General features: G+C 50.2%; 1 protein-coding gene across 6 annotated transcripts in view; it reads left to right on the top strand.

Moving 5' to 3' along the window:
- Positions 1-3,466, top strand: part of SLC6A12 (solute carrier family 6 member 12) — a 46,988-nt gene extending 43,522 nt beyond the window's left edge. For all 6 annotated transcript variants that reach the window (XM_076340925.1, XM_076340934.1, XM_076340905.1 and 3 more), the window contains one exon: positions 770-3,466. In XM_076340925.1, the coding sequence (XP_076197040.1) occupies positions 770-913 (144 nt within the window). In that variant the 3' untranslated portion in view covers positions 914-3,466. The remainder of the gene's footprint in view (positions 1-769) is intronic.
- The last annotated feature ends 13,688 nt before the right edge of the window (positions 3,467-17,154 follow it).

The raw sequence follows: 17,154 nt of genomic DNA, 5'->3' as shown, positions 1-17,154 counted from the left end.
AATTCACAGCAGCTGTCTCTGCAGGCCAGCACCTTTTGCCCAAAGAGCTCCAAGTTCTTTGCATTTTTTAAGAATAAACTCCCCAAAGCCGACACAACACCAGCATATGTGTGTGTGGAGCAGCCTGCAGTACCTCTGTGTTGCAGAGGATCGGGGGAACTAAGGACAGGCAGCTGCCCTGTCACAACCCCTGCCTGCACCGTTGCAATCTGTCTGGCTGGAAAAGGGGAGCTGGGATGGCTTGGGGGCAGGAACCAGTCTGCAGAGGGACTGCTTTACCAGGGAAATGCCACTGAGGTAGGTATCACCTGCCACCCTGTTTTGGACCATAGCAGGAGATGCCCAGCACTTTCTGATGGTCAGACCATTTGGAAGGCTCCACACCTCCCACCAAAGTCAATAGGAAGCGTGGCTACCTGGCATAGGGAAAAAAAAGGGCTTTATGGTGGTTTTTCCATGGCCACAGAAAATGTTTGTGGGGCTAATTGCTAACATCCTTTCTCCCAGAAACGTGTCTATGAGGGGCCCTGTACGTCAGGTTGTCAGTCCACAGCCCGGGTTTGAGCCCAGGGGTAGAATAATTGTCATCGAGAGCAGTTAAAGTGAGCCTGCTCTCCTTCCTCTCCCTTTCACAGCCGTTCGGCGGGAGAGGAGAGGGGAGCTGGGAGCATTAGCTCTCTAGATGCCTTTGCCCCCAGCAATGGTTGTGGATCGCTATTGGGTGTCAGTCGGTTTACCAGCTTAATTAACAGAGACTTCCTCTCCGCAGAGGCTGACACAGCTGATTTCCCCAGCGGAGGATCTGCCACAGCCAAAGAAGCACATGGCAGGTCTGTCCGAACTGAAGCGCAAGGGATGGTCCCCTCCGGCCCAGGAGGTGCTCAGCATCACAGAGAGAGAAACGCACTTCTAAGGCACCAGGGATGTCTCCTCCATACCCCGGACTGATTCGCTCTCTCCTTCCTGAAGTGGTTTCTTTTCTCTCCCGGGCTCTTCCCTTCTCTCCTTCACATCTGAGACAGAAGCATCTAGGACACCCTCCCCTTCCAGTCAGCTGGTTGCACCCACCAGAGACAGCGTTTCTTTTGACTCCCTGGAGACAACTCTCCCCGTCAGCAGCTGGGGAGAGAGCAACACGCTTTTGTCAGAAGTGTCTTCCAGTACTGACACTGGTGGGGAAGAGAAAAACAATGTATTGACAAAAAAAGAAAAGAAAAAAAAGGCTGTCGTGTTGGGAGGAGGAAAGGAAACCACAGTGGTGAGAGAGAGCAGAGAATAAAGGTGTGCAGCAGCAAAGTTAGGGATGCAAAGGCACAAAACGATGGGGCGTTAGCGCAGGGAATAAGTAAGTTGGTTCAGAAATACATAAGAAGCTGGAGGATGACAAAGGAAAGTGCATTGCTAGGTCACCTACATACGTGGGAGAGGGAGCCCGGAACATATCATAGGCAATGATAAAAGGAGGCTGCAGTGTTAGTAGTTACTGCTTCAGTTGCCACTGAAAGGAAAGAGAGTGACAGGGTGCTCGATGCAATCATAGTTGATGATGGATCTCAAGGCAGTCTCAGGATGGAAAGGGGGTGAGGAATAACTACCTAGGGAACTCGCTCTTGGTCAAAACTACATGGCCCAGGAAAACACATCTGAGAGTGAAACAGCTGAATATTTGACAATTCTTTCAGAAAATTCATGGAGTGCAGGAAAAGTCCCAGAGCAGTTGGTAAAAAAAATGAGCTGCAGCACAACAGGAAGAAATGAGACCCTGGGGACTGCACGCCCACAAATTTAACTGCACTGCTGGGGCATTTTGTAGAGGAATTAATGAAAGAGTTGATGGGCCTGATTCTGTGCTGCAGAGTAGCTTTGGGGCAAGGGGAAAAGGATCACACTCCCTTGGCTTTGCTGCAGATGACTGCTCAGGGGATAAGGAAGACATAATTGGGTGCAATAATCATAAGCGCAGGCAAGATAAAGTGAAAATTAATAGGTAAGATGGGTTCATTGGAAGCAGATTGTGTCAAATTAAAGGTCTCTCATTGCCAGGGTAGTCATGAATGTGAGGCGATGGCTGGGAGGGATTGCGCTCAGATGCAGCGTTTGGTGCGGTGCCACACAGCTCTGTCCTGTGGAGGCTGGGGCTGTAAAACTCCCTGCCAAAACCTGCTTGAATGCCTATCAGAATTTCACAGTTAAAACCACAGGAAAAGAAAGTGGCAGGATCCCCGCAGGAGCTTTGCCGTGGTCGAGGGCATACGTGCTGGTGCACGGCTGTGTTGCAATAGTGGTGCATCAAACCATGCCGGAGGATGGCCATTAAAAAGAATCAGAGATGCCACAGGCTCCTTTCCCTTGTTCCTCGTTCCAAGTAATTGCTTTTCCCTGTGCTATGTGGAGATAAACCACCAGCACTGAAAGGAAGCAGGAAAATTGGGCCTCATCTGTGCAATGCGGTACCTATTCCAATTGCTATGGGAACCTTATCTTTTGCAGTTTCCTGTGAGTTTAACTGGTGAATTAGCATAGGGCAATCTTTTCCTCATTTAATTTCCTTTCCTTTAAAAACTAAAAACTGAAAATGAACACTAAAAGTCAAGTATCAAAATTTGTACCTCTCTGGGACATTATTGTTTGATTGGAGAGGAAGTACTGTAAAAGGTAGAGATAGCTGGCAAACTTCATTCTTGTTCCCTGCAAAGGACTGCAGCACCACATAAGATACCATTTATTTTATTTTTATTTTTTAAAAAGCTGAATGTCACGTTGCACCAATAGTCGTGGGAAGAGATTAACATCCAGAGGCTTGCAGTCAGGCCTCATGGTAAGTATTTTGGTGTTTTTTCCTCTCCCTCCCAGCGGTGTTGCTCACGATCTGGTGGGGGGAGCAGCTCCTTGCAGCGGGGTCTCTACATGCAGCTGGAGCAAAAGCCAGCGGCTGCCACCAAGGAGCAGCAGTGCCAGGGTGGCACAGCCCGATCAGCTGGAGGAATCTCTGGCCCCGGGGGAGTGCTGGGTGTCCGTTGGGTGCTTGCTTTCTGGCTGCCTCCCCACGCTCGGAGCTGTGGCAGAGCCGTGCATGAGAGCTTTGATTTCAGGCATGGGCTGCAGCTGCCTTGGCAGTACCCGTGGTCAAAATGGTGGTATTGGTTTTGAGAAGGAAATCTGCGTTCTCTTCTTCAAGCAACAGAAAGGAAAGTTAAAGGACTGGGACTTGCCATCCAGTCTTAGGCATTAGCACGGTTTTCTTGTATGACCCTTGGTAGGACATTTAACCCCTTTGCTCTTGCTGCCATGCCTTTAAGATGTAAGGTAGTGTCGTACTGCCAGAGAAGTCGTGGAGATGTGTTCACTCCTTTTTCTGAGGTAGTTGGATAACACTGCAAAAATCCTGGATAGAAATGAATCACTCTTCAATTTTGAGCACAAACATGGGGCTGTGTTATTGAAAATAAATACTGCATGAACTAGTTCCTCTGTTGCTTATGTATAATCTAATAGTAGCATCCCACCTCTGCCAGGAAGCAGCATATTGTAATAAAGTCAGAGGAGGTATTGCTGTCCCCATTGAAAGCAATTACAAAATTCCCAGGATCAGGAAATTAATCCAGATGCTTTGGATGGGATTGACAGAGTCTCAGGAAGTTTAAGGGAAATTGACCCACATACACCCAGCTGGGGCAACAGGGGAAAATACCACCCATGGCTGTCTTTTGCTATGAGACCCCCAGCACGCAGGCGTAGTTAGAGACCAAGTAATGATTTGCTAAACTTATACAAACATCTCAGGCATTGCTGTGCGCATACGACAGATCTGACAGGTCTCCATCAGCCCCTGGAAGCAGGCACTTCTGGAGACCTCTGAGTCTGATGGGAAACTGCTCCCTTCCTGCGCACCACCAGGGTGTAAATACACTATCGAAGGGATGGTATGGAGAGGAGGGAGAGATTTTTTTTCCCATGTAATTGTTGATAACATGCCAAGACTTGATGCATTTGAAGCTGAAGTCCAAGGGAAGTTACGATGCGGCCATACTGTGCTGCTCCTCCTGGTTGGAGGAAAAACACTGTATATAGAAGAAAAGACAGACGTCCATCAAGCACCTAATTACCACTTCTGGGTTTTCAGGTTTTTTTTCATTTAAAAGGCCATTTTCATGCCTCTTTCCAGAAAGGAAAGCCAGGAAAATAGTTTGTTAAAAAAAATCAAGCCAAAAGGTCTTGAATTTTCCTTCTCCTTTCTTCATTCTCTGTTTCTCTCCTTCCCATTTTCCCGTTCCCTCCCCTTCAGCCTTCCCTCCCTTCTTCCTTTGACAGTGGCAAATGGAAAAAAAAGGAGAAGGAAATGGTAGTTGAAAACTTGTACTGGACAAAATTTGAAGAAAGAAAGATAAACCAAATGGCAAACAAGCCAAACAAGTTGTTAAGAGTCATTTGCTTGCCACGCTCCCCCCACCGCTCACCCACTCTCCCAGCCAGAGAGGTTGTATCCATCCCTGTGTGCACCAAACAAGCCCCTTCCCATGCCCTTCTGGCAAGTTTCTTTTTCCCACAGAGAAATGTGTCATTCCTGAGCCTCTTCCCTTAGATCCTCATCTGAATGAAGGTGATTCCTGGTCTGGCTGGACTACTGCCCCTACACTCGGTCAGGTAGGGAGACACTGTGGTGTCCCTTGCATGGCCCTGGGGCTGCAGCTGGCTGGGGAACCCTTTCCATCCTGGAAGGGGTTCATCCAGGCTCTGGAGGACTCACAGCAATTCTTGCACATCTACCTTTGTCCAGCATGAAGTAATATGTATTTCTTCTCATCGTCAGGATATCTTCAATTTTCATGACTCCAAGCCTCAACATATTTTTTTGGGGGGAGGAGAATTGCAATGGCATTTCATCTTGGTTGGAGCTCGGCTCTCAAACCTTCTCCTGCCCCAGGTGACCTCCTAGCCCTCAGGCAAAGGACAGTGATCTGCTGTAGCTCCCAATGAGCTGGAGGTGCAGCTGTGCCCTCCCTCCAGCCCTCAGCTTAGCTTTTTGGGTGGAGAGAAGCTATGTCCACGATAGCCCTAGGGCAGGGGTTAGCTACCAAGGACCGGAGCCACAGCTCCGTCCTGAGCAAAGCTCTTGATTTTCCCTTGATCCTGTGCATGCATTGCACCTCGCCAAGGGCCAGGAGAGGACAAAGGGCAGTAGGGACTGAGCTGGAGGAAACGGGGCATTTTTGTTGGTGAAAACCCTTAGAAAAGCAGAGGAGAATGGTTTCTCAGATCTTAGGTTGTGTTTGCGTCATGTGAGTTACAGGTGCTCTGCAGCAGCTGTGTAGTTTGTGCTTGCATCTGGGGACTTTCCCGAGCTTTTGCTTCCCTGATGTGTGGCAGGAGGGGCTTGGTGAGGTGCTTTCCCAGTCTTGAAGGGAGGTGGACCTTGCCCAGGTAGGAATGAGAGACAGTAGCCAAGTGACTTGGGTGCACAGCAAACAAGGGCCAGGAAAGAGGCAGACTGCAGTCATGAGGGTATAGAGAGCATCAGGTCGTCTTGTTGTTCTTTGCTTTATTAGGTTACATGCGCTTACGTACGGTAACCTCTTACTAATTAGCTAAGTTGGGTTTGAACAGGGTAAGAGGGGAGTAATGTTCATCAAAGGAGAAGATAAAATAGTATAAGCTTTCAAAAAGTAAAGATTAAAATTTCAGACCTGAGAGGCTGAGGAGATGTGTATATGCTGCTGTCCAGTTTCCTCTGCAGGGCTGCAGGGAAGGGCTGGGGCACTAAAGTCAAAGACTTTATTCCTGAATCTCTTGCTGGGGCCAAGGGAAGAGAAGAAACGTGTCTAACAGCACTTGGGGGGGGGTGGCGTGGGGAGTTTGTTTTGCTTTGTTTTGTTTTTAAACCCAGAATAAGCCCTGCCCCCTCGACTGCTCTTGGAGCATGATCCTGGCTCTGTTTTGAATCCCTGACCCACGACTGTCTCCACAAAGGAGGACATGTATTTTCAGAGCTGTCTGTTCTGGTTTGTCAAGCTCGTGCTTGGAAAGCGATGTGGAAAGGAAAGGGATTCCCAGGGAGAAATGCTTTCAATGGTTGTGCAAAGCCAGTCATGGGCAACTCCGTCCTGTCTTGCTTTTGGTGACATGCCAAGACCATGCTGTGAAATGGTCCTTTGATTTTTTTCTCCTTTTTTTTACAGGCTGTAGCATAGTTTCCTGCCCAGCCTGGGTTACAGCCAGGACAGGGAGCTTTACCCCACTAGTTGTCTAGGATGGCTACTCTGGAAGGGAGGTGCTCACACTCGTTTGTTATCTGCCAGTGGCCACTAGACTTTTCCAAAATATGCTTTATTGAGTGTGAGGCTTTTGTTGTGCCATGGTGTAGATAGTGGTCTCTAGAGAAGGACGAGTGATTACAGGCAGTCTGGTGCTTTTCTCGACCTCGTATTTCAACAGGAGATGAAACAAGCTTCTTTTTCTCATGGAGGAATAAACCCACCCCCAAACAAAAAAGCAACCTGTCACTTTCCTGTATCCTGGACAAGGGCCATCACCGTGTCATGCAACATGAACTTCCCTTCCCACACACTAGCTTTGAAGTGGGATGACCTGAGAGCTGGAGCCCGGTGTTTCTTGACCAGGCTCTCCGGGAGCAGAGGGCTTTGTGCTGGGATGCTGCAAGCAGCGCACAGGTGGGCCCAGGACCTGCTGAAGAGAAATCCCACCAGTGGCAAGGCACAGCAGTGTAAATCAGAAACCCTGGGTTAGCCTCTTCAGGACGGCAGGAGGCCTGGCCATGGGAACTGGCCCAGTGCTGGGGCTTAATCTCACAACTTTGGGGAAAACATGTCCAGGCAGTGTTAGTTTTCTGTGTTACGCTTTTGGATGAGGTATGAATTCCGCAGACAGGCTGGGGGACTGTGGCTCCCATTGGCACCAGTGTGATGTGTACGTCAGTCATGTAACAGGGAGACGGTGGTGGAGTCCTCTCTCCCATGCCCCATGCAGTCCTGTCCCATGGGTGTCTGTCCCATCACCAATACCGGGATCTCCCATTCCCGGCTGCTTTTGTAGGGCTCAGCTTTACACCTGCTGCTTAGCTAAAGCATAAGCTACTGGCTAAGTAAAACTGGAGCCCAGGGGTAGCCTCCAGTTGTCCTATCCCGTAAACCTCCTTGTCCAGGAGCCCAAGCGCAGGAGTGCATGTCCCCATGTGGGCAAGCGGTGCGGTCAGGCACACTTAGTTTTTTTCAGAGCCTGTGGGTGGAGGATATTTGAACGCTTTAAGAACATATTGATTTTACAGTGACACATTGGGAAAATCCTAGGAATTACTTTCCTTTTTTTTTTTTTTTGTTTTTTTATGAGTTACCTGCCCTAGCCAGCAGTTAAAAGATCCAGCTTTTAAAAGTTATTTGGTGCCTAAAATTTTACATAATGTAATTTTCAATATGACCCCCACCCCAGCTTCTTTTGCAGTGCAAGACAGGGGTGGCATTTCCCCTGCATTTGGGGGTGGTCGAGCTCAGGCCCACTTTCCTGTTTCCCTGGTCTCCAGGCAATTGGAGTTGGGCTTTATTAGAGCAGGGGGGTGCTGACCTGTGCTGTTAGTTCTGGCGGGTCTCTCCAAGCAGCTGTCACAGCCTGCGGTGAGGGGAGGCAGCAGCAAAACCTTTGCTGTTCAGTCCTCGGGCTCCCGTGAGGCTTCATGTGACGAGGAGAAAGGAGAAAGGGGGCCCGTCCCTTTCAGAAAGTGAGAGATACTGACCTGAGATGTTGCGCATCTCCACATGGGTGCGTGTGTGTCAGGGCGTCTGGGGGAGAATTACGCTTTGGTATTTTTTGTGTCAATCACGCTAGTGATGTCCATGTTGTGACAGAGACCGGTAAGTGAATATGTTGCTGCCGGCATTTCGAGTTTGTGAGTCTCCGGACCTTGACTATAAGTAGAGGTAATTTGTAATCTTGGTAAAACTTTCCAAAATTTCTTCCCTCTCTGGAAGGAAGGGAAGGGTGTTTTACTGACCCTGGGCAGAGGTGTCAGCAGCACCTTCTGGTTGTTCTGGCCAAAGTCCTTCAGACGGGCTGACGTACGGCACATCGAATGACGGCAAAGCAATTTCCCACCGTCTGATTCTATTGATAGAAGCAAATCCCCCAGGGGATGAAATGCAATTGCTGTAAACAAAGGCTTGTTTTGGTTGTGTGCATCACATGGGCAAGCAGTAGCAAGGCTGCAGGCTGGAGACTTTTTCCCTCACAGTGCAGCACCGTCCCTTCCTACGTGGTGATAAATGAGATTGCACCTGCGTGGCACTTCACAGAGGAGCTGGGCCTTCGCTCTTCCTCCTCTTCTTGTCCCCAAGGCTTGCGTACTTATGATGGAGCACCTGTGGTGGGCAGTGGTTATACCGCTTCTGTTGTTGACTTGTCCTGGCTTGCACCTCATACCCAAATCTGTCCTCTTTTTCCTCCACACCTATCATATTTTTCCCCATGCCCCTGTGCTTTTGAGGTCAAACACAGATGTGCAATAAGGCTTCTTCTCCCTGTAGGAGCACATTGCCATACAGTTGTACTGGGAAGTAGCATAAGCTCTATCAGTATAACCATACTCATGCTGATTTAAAGCATCTACCTCAGAGGTTTTGTCGGCATAAACCTCTGAATAAAGAGGGACAAAATCATACCCTCTCCTGGCAGAGCTATACCAATGATGTAACTAGACCTAAGGGCACATTTACTTTAAAGTTAGGTTGGTTTAACACAGTATGTGATTTCAGTTAAATCTTCCAAAGTATGTGAGGACACTTCTATTTACGTTCCATTCACACTAATTTTAATTTATATTAAGTCCATCTGGATCAAGTTTGAGCTAAGTTGAACACAGTGTTACTTTTCACACTGCTTTGGATGGATTAGAAGCAATAGAGCCTAAATCATCACAGTCCCTTGTGAGAGCAGTTTCACCGATAGAAAGATGCTCAGGTTTTTTAACTACATTTATCAAAACAGCCTGCAGACACAGGCACACTGTCATCAACACGTCTATGTCCACCTATCACCCAAATGGTCTTTAAATGGGAATAATCGTGCTTGCAAAGTGGGCTGCTCTGGTTTAATTTAGCCTAACTGGTTTTGATTTAGATGGGCAACACTGGTTGCCTATGCGTAGACAAGACCTAAGAGATCTCGCTGCAGTGGGTAGGTACTGTAACCCTGCTGTTACACAAGTCCTGCCAGAAGTCCTTCTCCCTGCAGCAATCCTGTGGCGGGTGTCCGTGAAAGCTCTCACTTCTGGTTCCTGGGGCCTCGTGCCCCTTGTTGGTGTGCTGGCCAGGAGGTGCACATCACATGGACACTGGACACCCAGTTTCACTCAGATACACAGTTTCACTCAGATACCCCTGCAGCAGGGGAGATGATAGCTGGGGAGATGGGGGCAAGGGGAGACTCTGCTGTGCTCAGAGTCTGCTCCCAAATCCCACCATGGACACTAGTGGTACATGGCCTCCTGGGCCCTCTGGGGCACCCTGGGAACATCAGTGTCCCTGTGTCACCTGGACCCCAGGCATGCTTGCACTCTGGGGACTCCTTCCTTTGGAGCATCTCTGGAGAAAGCCAAAAGACCACAGGCAGGTGCCATACCCTTGCCAGTGATTAGAGACTAACCAGCAATCAGCTCGAGAGCTTTCTGGCAGCTCCTGGGAGGCAGGCTCTGGTAATTAAACCTCGCACTTTGGAAGGGCAACTCAGGTCTGGCTTTGCCCAGCAGGAAACTGAATCCGTGTCGCAGTGAGGTGCTGTAGCTATCAGCGCGATCAGACGGACGGGCTGGGCTACCCACAGGTAAGGACCATCCTCAAGCACCACCACCAGCTTTGCTGCGGCCAGGCAAGGAGATGTTGTGACAGTGCAGAGGCCTGAGCTTTCACTGTGCTTTAGCTGTTAACAAAAGCCATAGGCATGCTACCCCATGTGAAGCAGTCTGTTTCTTCCCTCTCAGAAACTTCCATATATACAGCCCTATTTATTTCAATCAAATGGAAAAATTGGTCACACACCTAGAAGTACTCTACCCAAACAAACTGGAGGTGAAGGCTCTTCACTGAAAGAAGTATGAAAGAGTACGGTAAATGCCATTGTGACCTCTTTGAATGCATGGATTTTATTTTAGTGGCCTTTTCTTTCTCTTCTACTTAATATACCCCCTCCTTCCATAACACATCTCAGGACTTTTCAGACTGATCTTCTTCATTTTATGCTGGACGACTCTTGGTCCTTCAGGTCTCACTTGTTGACTGAAAGCTCAGTGGTGATAAATCTTTAGCAGAGGAAGCTTTTCTCCCAGGTGTTTCTCAACCACATGAGTTAAGGTGAAGTGCACAGGACAAACAACAGAAAAAAACACTGAGCTTAACAGAACTTGGCTGTTTCACAGCTGATGAAGTCTTACTGCCAGTACCTCCAATGACATTAACTCACTAGTTCTCCCTGTCTCCAGAGTATTCCAGGGGGAAAAAATGAACAGGCGAACCCTGAACAAAAGTGCTCCAACCCAATCCATTTTTCTTTTGCAGGTCACCTTTAATCTCCTCCAGGGTGGAAATTCCTTTTCTTTTCTCATACTTATTTTCAGTTTTGTTCTTACTATATTTCTTTTACGTTTTTTGTTCCTCCACCATGTTCTGCTTTGTTTGCGCTGCTGGCAGTGGAAGTGATTTAAAAATGCCCAGTCTGAAACAAGTGATGTCCAGATGAAATTGCTCCCAAGGGCTCCTAGCAGCTGCAGGGGCAAGTGGCATAAATGTAGATTTAAGACTAGTGGGTGAAGGCAACTCTAAATAAAAGTGCTAGCTGTGGAAAGTATTGGACATGTTTCCAGGGGAAGGATATTTCAAAGAAGCTGTGTGCCCCGCAAGCATGGCTGGCAGCCTGTGAAGAACTATAAATGTGTGGGGCAAGACCTCTCCCTATGCCATAGGACTGGCTCGTCCCACCTTGACTGGGAGCGATTGCACAAGGTGCCCAAGACCAGGAGGAGCCCAGGTTCTGGCAGCTTTCCTGGGGAGAAGAGGCCAGAGAGGCTGGGAGGTGATTATGTTACTAGGTATTAACAGCCCAGCCATCGCTGACGAAGCAACCCTAGACCCCACCAGGGGAGTTTTCAAGAGGCCACCTGGGTTGGGAGTCCTGTATAGCACCTCTGGGTGCTGGGAGGATTGAGCATAGGAATAGGCCTGCCTTACCTACCCTGGTCTTACACATTTTCCCTGTCTATACCCTACTGACCACCATCTGGGGGAGGATGGCTTGGGTACCGGGGGTCAGACCAGACCTGAGCTCTGAGCCTGCTCAGGGTGGAAGGAGGCAAGCCAGCTTGGCCCCCACCGTAGGTTGGCAGGATCACTGAGGTTGCGGAGGAGAAGGCCATGCCTTGGACCGGGCTCAAAAAAGCAATGCCTGCCAGACCTGCTGTGCTGGCCAGCTTTGCTTCCCTTTGGAGGTGGTGGACTTGGTGGGCTTAGTCAGAGCCAGGCAGCCTCACAGCTAGTAGCAGCTCTTTTCAGTGAGTGCAGCCCTATTCCTCTTTGCAAATTATCCTCAAGTGATTATACTTCTGCTTATTTTACAATGATTGTGCTAATGATTTTTGCAAATGAATTTTAAACCAACAGATGGCTAGCCTGATTATTTGGATGCTTTTACTGCTGTCATTGCATCCAATAGCTGTTATTCAGAAAACACTCTTCACACTTGTGTTTACCCCCCGAGATTATATGGTGGGGTTGGGCTCTTTTGCTGGATATTTCCCAAGCCACCAAAAGCTTTGGAGGTGGCAGCCCAAACGCTTCAGATGAAAATACTCAAGCCAACGAGTATTTGTCTGAGTATCTGCCAAGCTCCCATTTTCTGGGAACATGCTAGTGAATCAAAATTTAATCTCATGAATGTTTATGGACAACAACCAAGAGAACAGCTCCAAATCTCACCCTTCCAAACAAATTCCGCTTCTCTCCTAAGGCATGTTCCCAAATTCATTTGGGCTTACCAGTCCGTGTCTAGTTCTAGCCAAGTATGAAATATCCATGTGCTCTCTTCTTTTCTTGGTCCCACTTTCCTTTCTTCTAGGGAAGGAAGGGTTGCTCAGACTGATGCTGAGAGACATTCTTGCTCCCCAGTGCCTTCGATACTCACTGCCTGCTTCTGTTTCTAACTTGCACAACAAATGTTATACAGAAAACACTTGTTGCTTTCAAATTCAGTTTTTATGCCTTCAGTGGAAAAGGCTGCTTTCTGGCCTGTTTTCTCTCCAGACCAGCAGTGCATGAGGTGGGGAGATGGTTTGCTGTGCTTCCAGTAAAAGGAGTGAATATCTTTGCCTATGGCAACTGGTGTTTCCAGTCGACCCACTGCGGTTCTCAGGTGTTCCTCAGCCAGGACTGTGTGGGGAGCTGTGAAAATGCATATAACAGGCTGGTTCGCTCAGGCCTGAGATCTATACCTGCCCTGCAAGCAAACTGCTACTGTCTCTCTCTGCCTTTTTATTTTAGGAGGTGTCAGATCAGCAATGGGGCTTGAGGAGAGATTGAAGACCAAGAGAGAACAGTGATGGACAGGCTAATGCCAGGCATGGTGTGCTCAGGAAAGGTTGACATGATATCTCGGTAGCTGAAGTTTCATTCCTTTTGACAAAAGGAGGCCAGGGGTTTTGCTGCTGGCTCCCCACTGAAACTACCATCTGCAGGTACCTGCTCTAATTTGGTTTGTTTGGCCGAAGCAAATCTGACCTGGTAACACGGCATTAAATTCAAAAAACCCTCTCCCAGCTTGGGCCCCGTGGCGGCTGCAAAGCAAACCTGGTAGACGAGGGGGAGCTGAGCCTCCTACATGGTCCAGCACATCCAGGGCTGTGCCCACGCATTCCCTTAGGAGATGGGCGAAGCGCACCTCTGCCAGTTCTGCTTTCACCAAGAGCTGTGAAGAAATTCTCTGAAACGCTGCGAGCCTTGGCTCACCGGGCAGGGACTTGATCTTGCTCCTGGGGGACTCAGCTGGCAGCAATTCCAGCAGAGCTCCATGGCATGACGGGCGATAATGACTCCCCTGTTCTGCACTACACGCTCCCTGTCCTTGCAGGTCTGGACAGTGCAGGCTGCGCTCACTTGCATAAACGCAGAACGGGTTTTCCGGGGAGCAAGGGCAGCACAACAATTTCACTGGCTGTTTTTTATCCCAGACAGGAGTCTAAAGGAAAGATTTCTGAGACAGATGTTCTCTTTCAACTTTATTAGCTGCTAAATAAGAGGTACTCAAGCTCACAGAGCGGCGTGGGGAACACAGGCTCCCTGGCAGAGGAGAGGGATCAGGGTGCTCTGTCAGACCCATGGCTCACCCTCAGAAGGGATTCCCACTCACAGCATTTGCTTCAGCTCAGAGAGGATGCCTTTTTGTCAGGATGCCTCCAGCCTGTGTGCAATCCTTCCACTCAGCTCTCAAACCCTCCGGGATTTACCCAGCAAAAGTAATTTTCTTTCTCCATTTTCCCTCTCACCAGCCTTGCCAGCCCTCCTGGCACCACTGTCTTTCTCCTTTAATGGCCGAAATAACCTTGGGGGTGTGTGTCTTCCTGCCTCCTCCATGCTCTTCTAGTGCCTGCTTAGCCTGAAACGTGATCTTTAAACATAGCCCATAGCCCATAGCAGGATGTTAGCACAGACATAGATGGGATCATGAGCAGCAACATCAGCAAAGATGTAAGGCAGCATGTTTTCCCTCCCGTCTGTATGGGTTAAGGGCTTTGGCAGATAAGCTGCGTTAGGTTTAGCTATGATGGGTTATGGGTGTGATTGCCTGCTCTAAGGAGACACGGGGGACCTTTAAAGGAGGTGAGTTTTGCTGAAGAGGAATAAAATGTGTGGGATTGCTGCGGTGCCGTCAGCCCACCTGAGCATCTGGGGAGCTGGTGCAGGGTCATGGCTGGGGTGAAGCAAGCCCTTGTGTACTGGCTGGGGAGTACGAGGGGAATCCAGGTCACCGGCTGCATTGTCTCCACAGCACTGAAAGCCACTAAGTGTACTTTTGTCACTAATTTAAGCATACCTAGCTCTGCTTTCACACAAAGAGAGGAGCTGGTAAGTGAGAAGGTGTCATTTTTGCCAGCGATCTCTGGGCAGAATTATACTTTAATTCACTTGGGCTCCTTCCCCTGTGCCTCCAAAAATGCTGCCACTAACGAGGTGATGCTTGCAGAGCCAGCAGCTCCCACACACTGCCTTTGAGAGAGACTTCACCATGCTCCCAGTGGATGCAAATTGTCTTGGGCCCCAGAAAGAAAAAGAAAAGGGAAATAAAGTCTCCACACAACCCCTTTTAGAGCCAATGACAGGATTTACATGCTAAGCAACTGGTCGTTCACATGTGGCTCTTTTCCTTGGCTGGTGGCCGGTACCTGACACTTCAAACGAGAAGTACCCCTCTTCCTCTGCCTTCCCCCTGCACCCCAAAAGCCTGACCCACAACCAGTAGTGCACCTGACCGGTGACACCGTGGTGTCCTTTGGGACATTTCCTCCTGAGCCCTGCCTGCCCTGTTCCCCCTTCACAGGGCTGTGCTGTTGCAAGCCTGGCCCTGTGCAAGGGCTGTGTTGGGCAGGGCTGTGTGAAAGCAGGAGAGGCTCATGGACAGAGACCCAACCTCCCTCCGCACATGGCGTCCCAGACCTCTGCATCCTCTGCATGGCTGCAGCCAGCCCTGCTCATGCAGAAGATGGAGACCACTGCCTGACTGCAAACACAGAGGGCAAGGGGTGTGCACAGTGCCTTTAGCATGGCCTCTTATGTACTGCTGCAGCCATCCTTGCAGGAACTGCTGCAGCAACATGGGTGCAACCAACCCCATGCAACCCACTCACCTGCTGCCTCCCCCATTTTTCAGCTCCAGGCCCCCTACCTACGCTCCTGCCCTCTCTCCTGCCCATGCCCTTGGAGCCTCTTCTCTCCTAGCGACGTGTGTTTTTCCAGTGGCTCTGGGTACCCCCCCGCCCCCCACCCGCGACATGCAGGGTGTTGATTTGACTGGACGTGAGCTCAAAGCTCATTAAGGACTCATCGATACAGGCGATGAGGAGCTGCATGGGGTGAGGCAGGGGGAGAGGGGCCCTGCGGCAGGAGGGGCTCATAGCTCCCCTCTGCATGTGGGAGCAGGTCAGTATGTGCCTCCCTGGGCTGGTGTCTCTGTGAGCAGCTCTGCGCACCCCAAGGACCCACAACCGGCCGGCACCGTGAGGTAGGTGCATCCACTGGGACAGCAGTGTCTGGTCTTGGGGATGTGAGTGCTGGGGTCAGAGAAGGGAGCATTGCAGCAGTGGTGGGGAAGAGCCACCTGCCTGCATGAGCATCCCTGGGGAAGGGCTGCTGCAGGTTGCATGACCCAACCCTGGGTTGGATGTGGGGCTGAGGGGCTCAGCACCCTGAGGACAAGGCAGAATGAAGGATGGTTTCTGCCTCCCAAAAGGTGCTGGAGAGGTGAGCAAATGGGGCCAGACCTGCCTGCCTGGCACTCAACTGGGGCAGTGTGAAGCGGGCGTGCTGCCCAAAGCAGGAGCAGACGTTGCCTATGCTTTACCATCAGCTGCACCACTGCTATGCCTAAATTTCTTCTGCCAGTTGCCATTGCCACTGCTATTGCAATGTCCCCAAGAAAGATGCCAGTTGCTGGGAAGGCAGTGTCCTTCCCAGCTGTCACCGGCACGTAGAGCCAACTGGATTCCCCTTGGTGTTAATGGGCAGCTGCAGCAATCAGCCTCCACTTCAAAACCCCCTCACCCTGAGCAAAAGCCTGGGCTGGGGAGGGTGTTTCTGCTGCAATGGAGAAGCAGAGCATGAGCCCCCTGCTCCCATCTGGGGAACCGGCACTGCCAGGCAGGGCGAGGGAGAGGATGGTGGTCCTGGAGCAGCATGCAGAAATGGTATTGGGGGCCTGAAAAATGGAAAGCTTCTCACAGTGCCTTTGGGATGGAGGGAGAGGTAATGAGCTTAAATGATGGCTCAGTAAAGGCACTGTAACAACACTTAGGTGAAACCCTGGGCAGGTTTCCTTGGGCAGGGGTCTCCAGTGAGGAGGACTCTGGGGACAGGCTAGGTGACATCCATAGGAGAGGAATCGGTACAGCTGCCTTTGCCTGGAGCTGCGACTGCTGTTCCCAGCCTTGTATGCTGCAGTCCCAAGGATCAGCCCGAAACACAGCATTTCAGGCTCTCGGCACCCCTTCGCAGAGGTCCTGCAAACTGTGGCAGTCTCTGACAGTGGAGCTGATCTTCCCTGCCTTTAAAGCTGCCGGGGTGTTTCAGGGGCATATGTCTGTGCCTTTCCTTCCTAGCTATCTCCAAGACACTCTGACCCTGAAGGAGGTGCCTCACTCCCTAGATGAAGCCCTGCCCATTCCTCCTCTGTCTCCATGACACTGGAGAACTGGCCAAACTCATCCGCCCCCTCCCTCCCTCCCCTCCTACCTTCTCCCTGCTCCCCAGCTCCCACGAGTACTGCTTGGAGGAAGAGACAGCCACAGCCTGGCTACCAAAGGCTCCCCAGTTCACCAGTGACCTTGCTGTGGTTCTGCCAGCATCTGGTGGAGACCTCTGGCACATTTAATTTCGGTTCTCCTCCCTCCAAGAGAAACTCTGCCACAGCTTGGGATTTTGTGCTGAGGAGAACAAAAATCAGGCCAAAGACCTGCAGCTGCAAATGTGTTTTCTTCTGGAGAAACTTAATGGGCACAAGGAACAAACAACTAATGTCCTTATACTGGGGTTGGACTTCCCCATGATGCTGGGTCCTGTTCACTGGGGATACAGCAAGTGAGAGCTGTGTCTGGCCCCTGTGGAGATGCTCATGCAGTAAAGGCTGTGCCTGGCCCCGGAGGGTCAGGGTCTGCACCCTGGTATGGGCTGGCTGTGTGACCTGTGGCTCGGGTGTCCAGCCAAGGCACCAGGACAACAGACTTTCCTTCACCTGCCTTATCTCCTGATATCACAAGCCCTGGGGAAAAAGCTGCTCGTCCTGCACTGCTGTACAGCGCTTAGCACATGAAGTAGGGAGAGGATAAGGAACTCTGAGTGTTAAAGCAGTAGAGATAATTCCCAGCTAGTTACAGGCTGATCCTAGGTGGCAGGGGAT

The sequence above is a fragment of the Aptenodytes patagonicus genome, chromosome 1 (assembly GCF_965638725.1).
Source record: "Aptenodytes patagonicus chromosome 1, bAptPat1.pri.cur, whole genome shotgun sequence".
Classification (NCBI taxonomy): Eukaryota; Metazoa; Chordata; class Aves; order Sphenisciformes; family Spheniscidae; genus Aptenodytes; species Aptenodytes patagonicus.
Note: the sequence above shows the minus strand (reverse complement) of the source record. Positions and strands in the feature narration are given on the sequence as shown.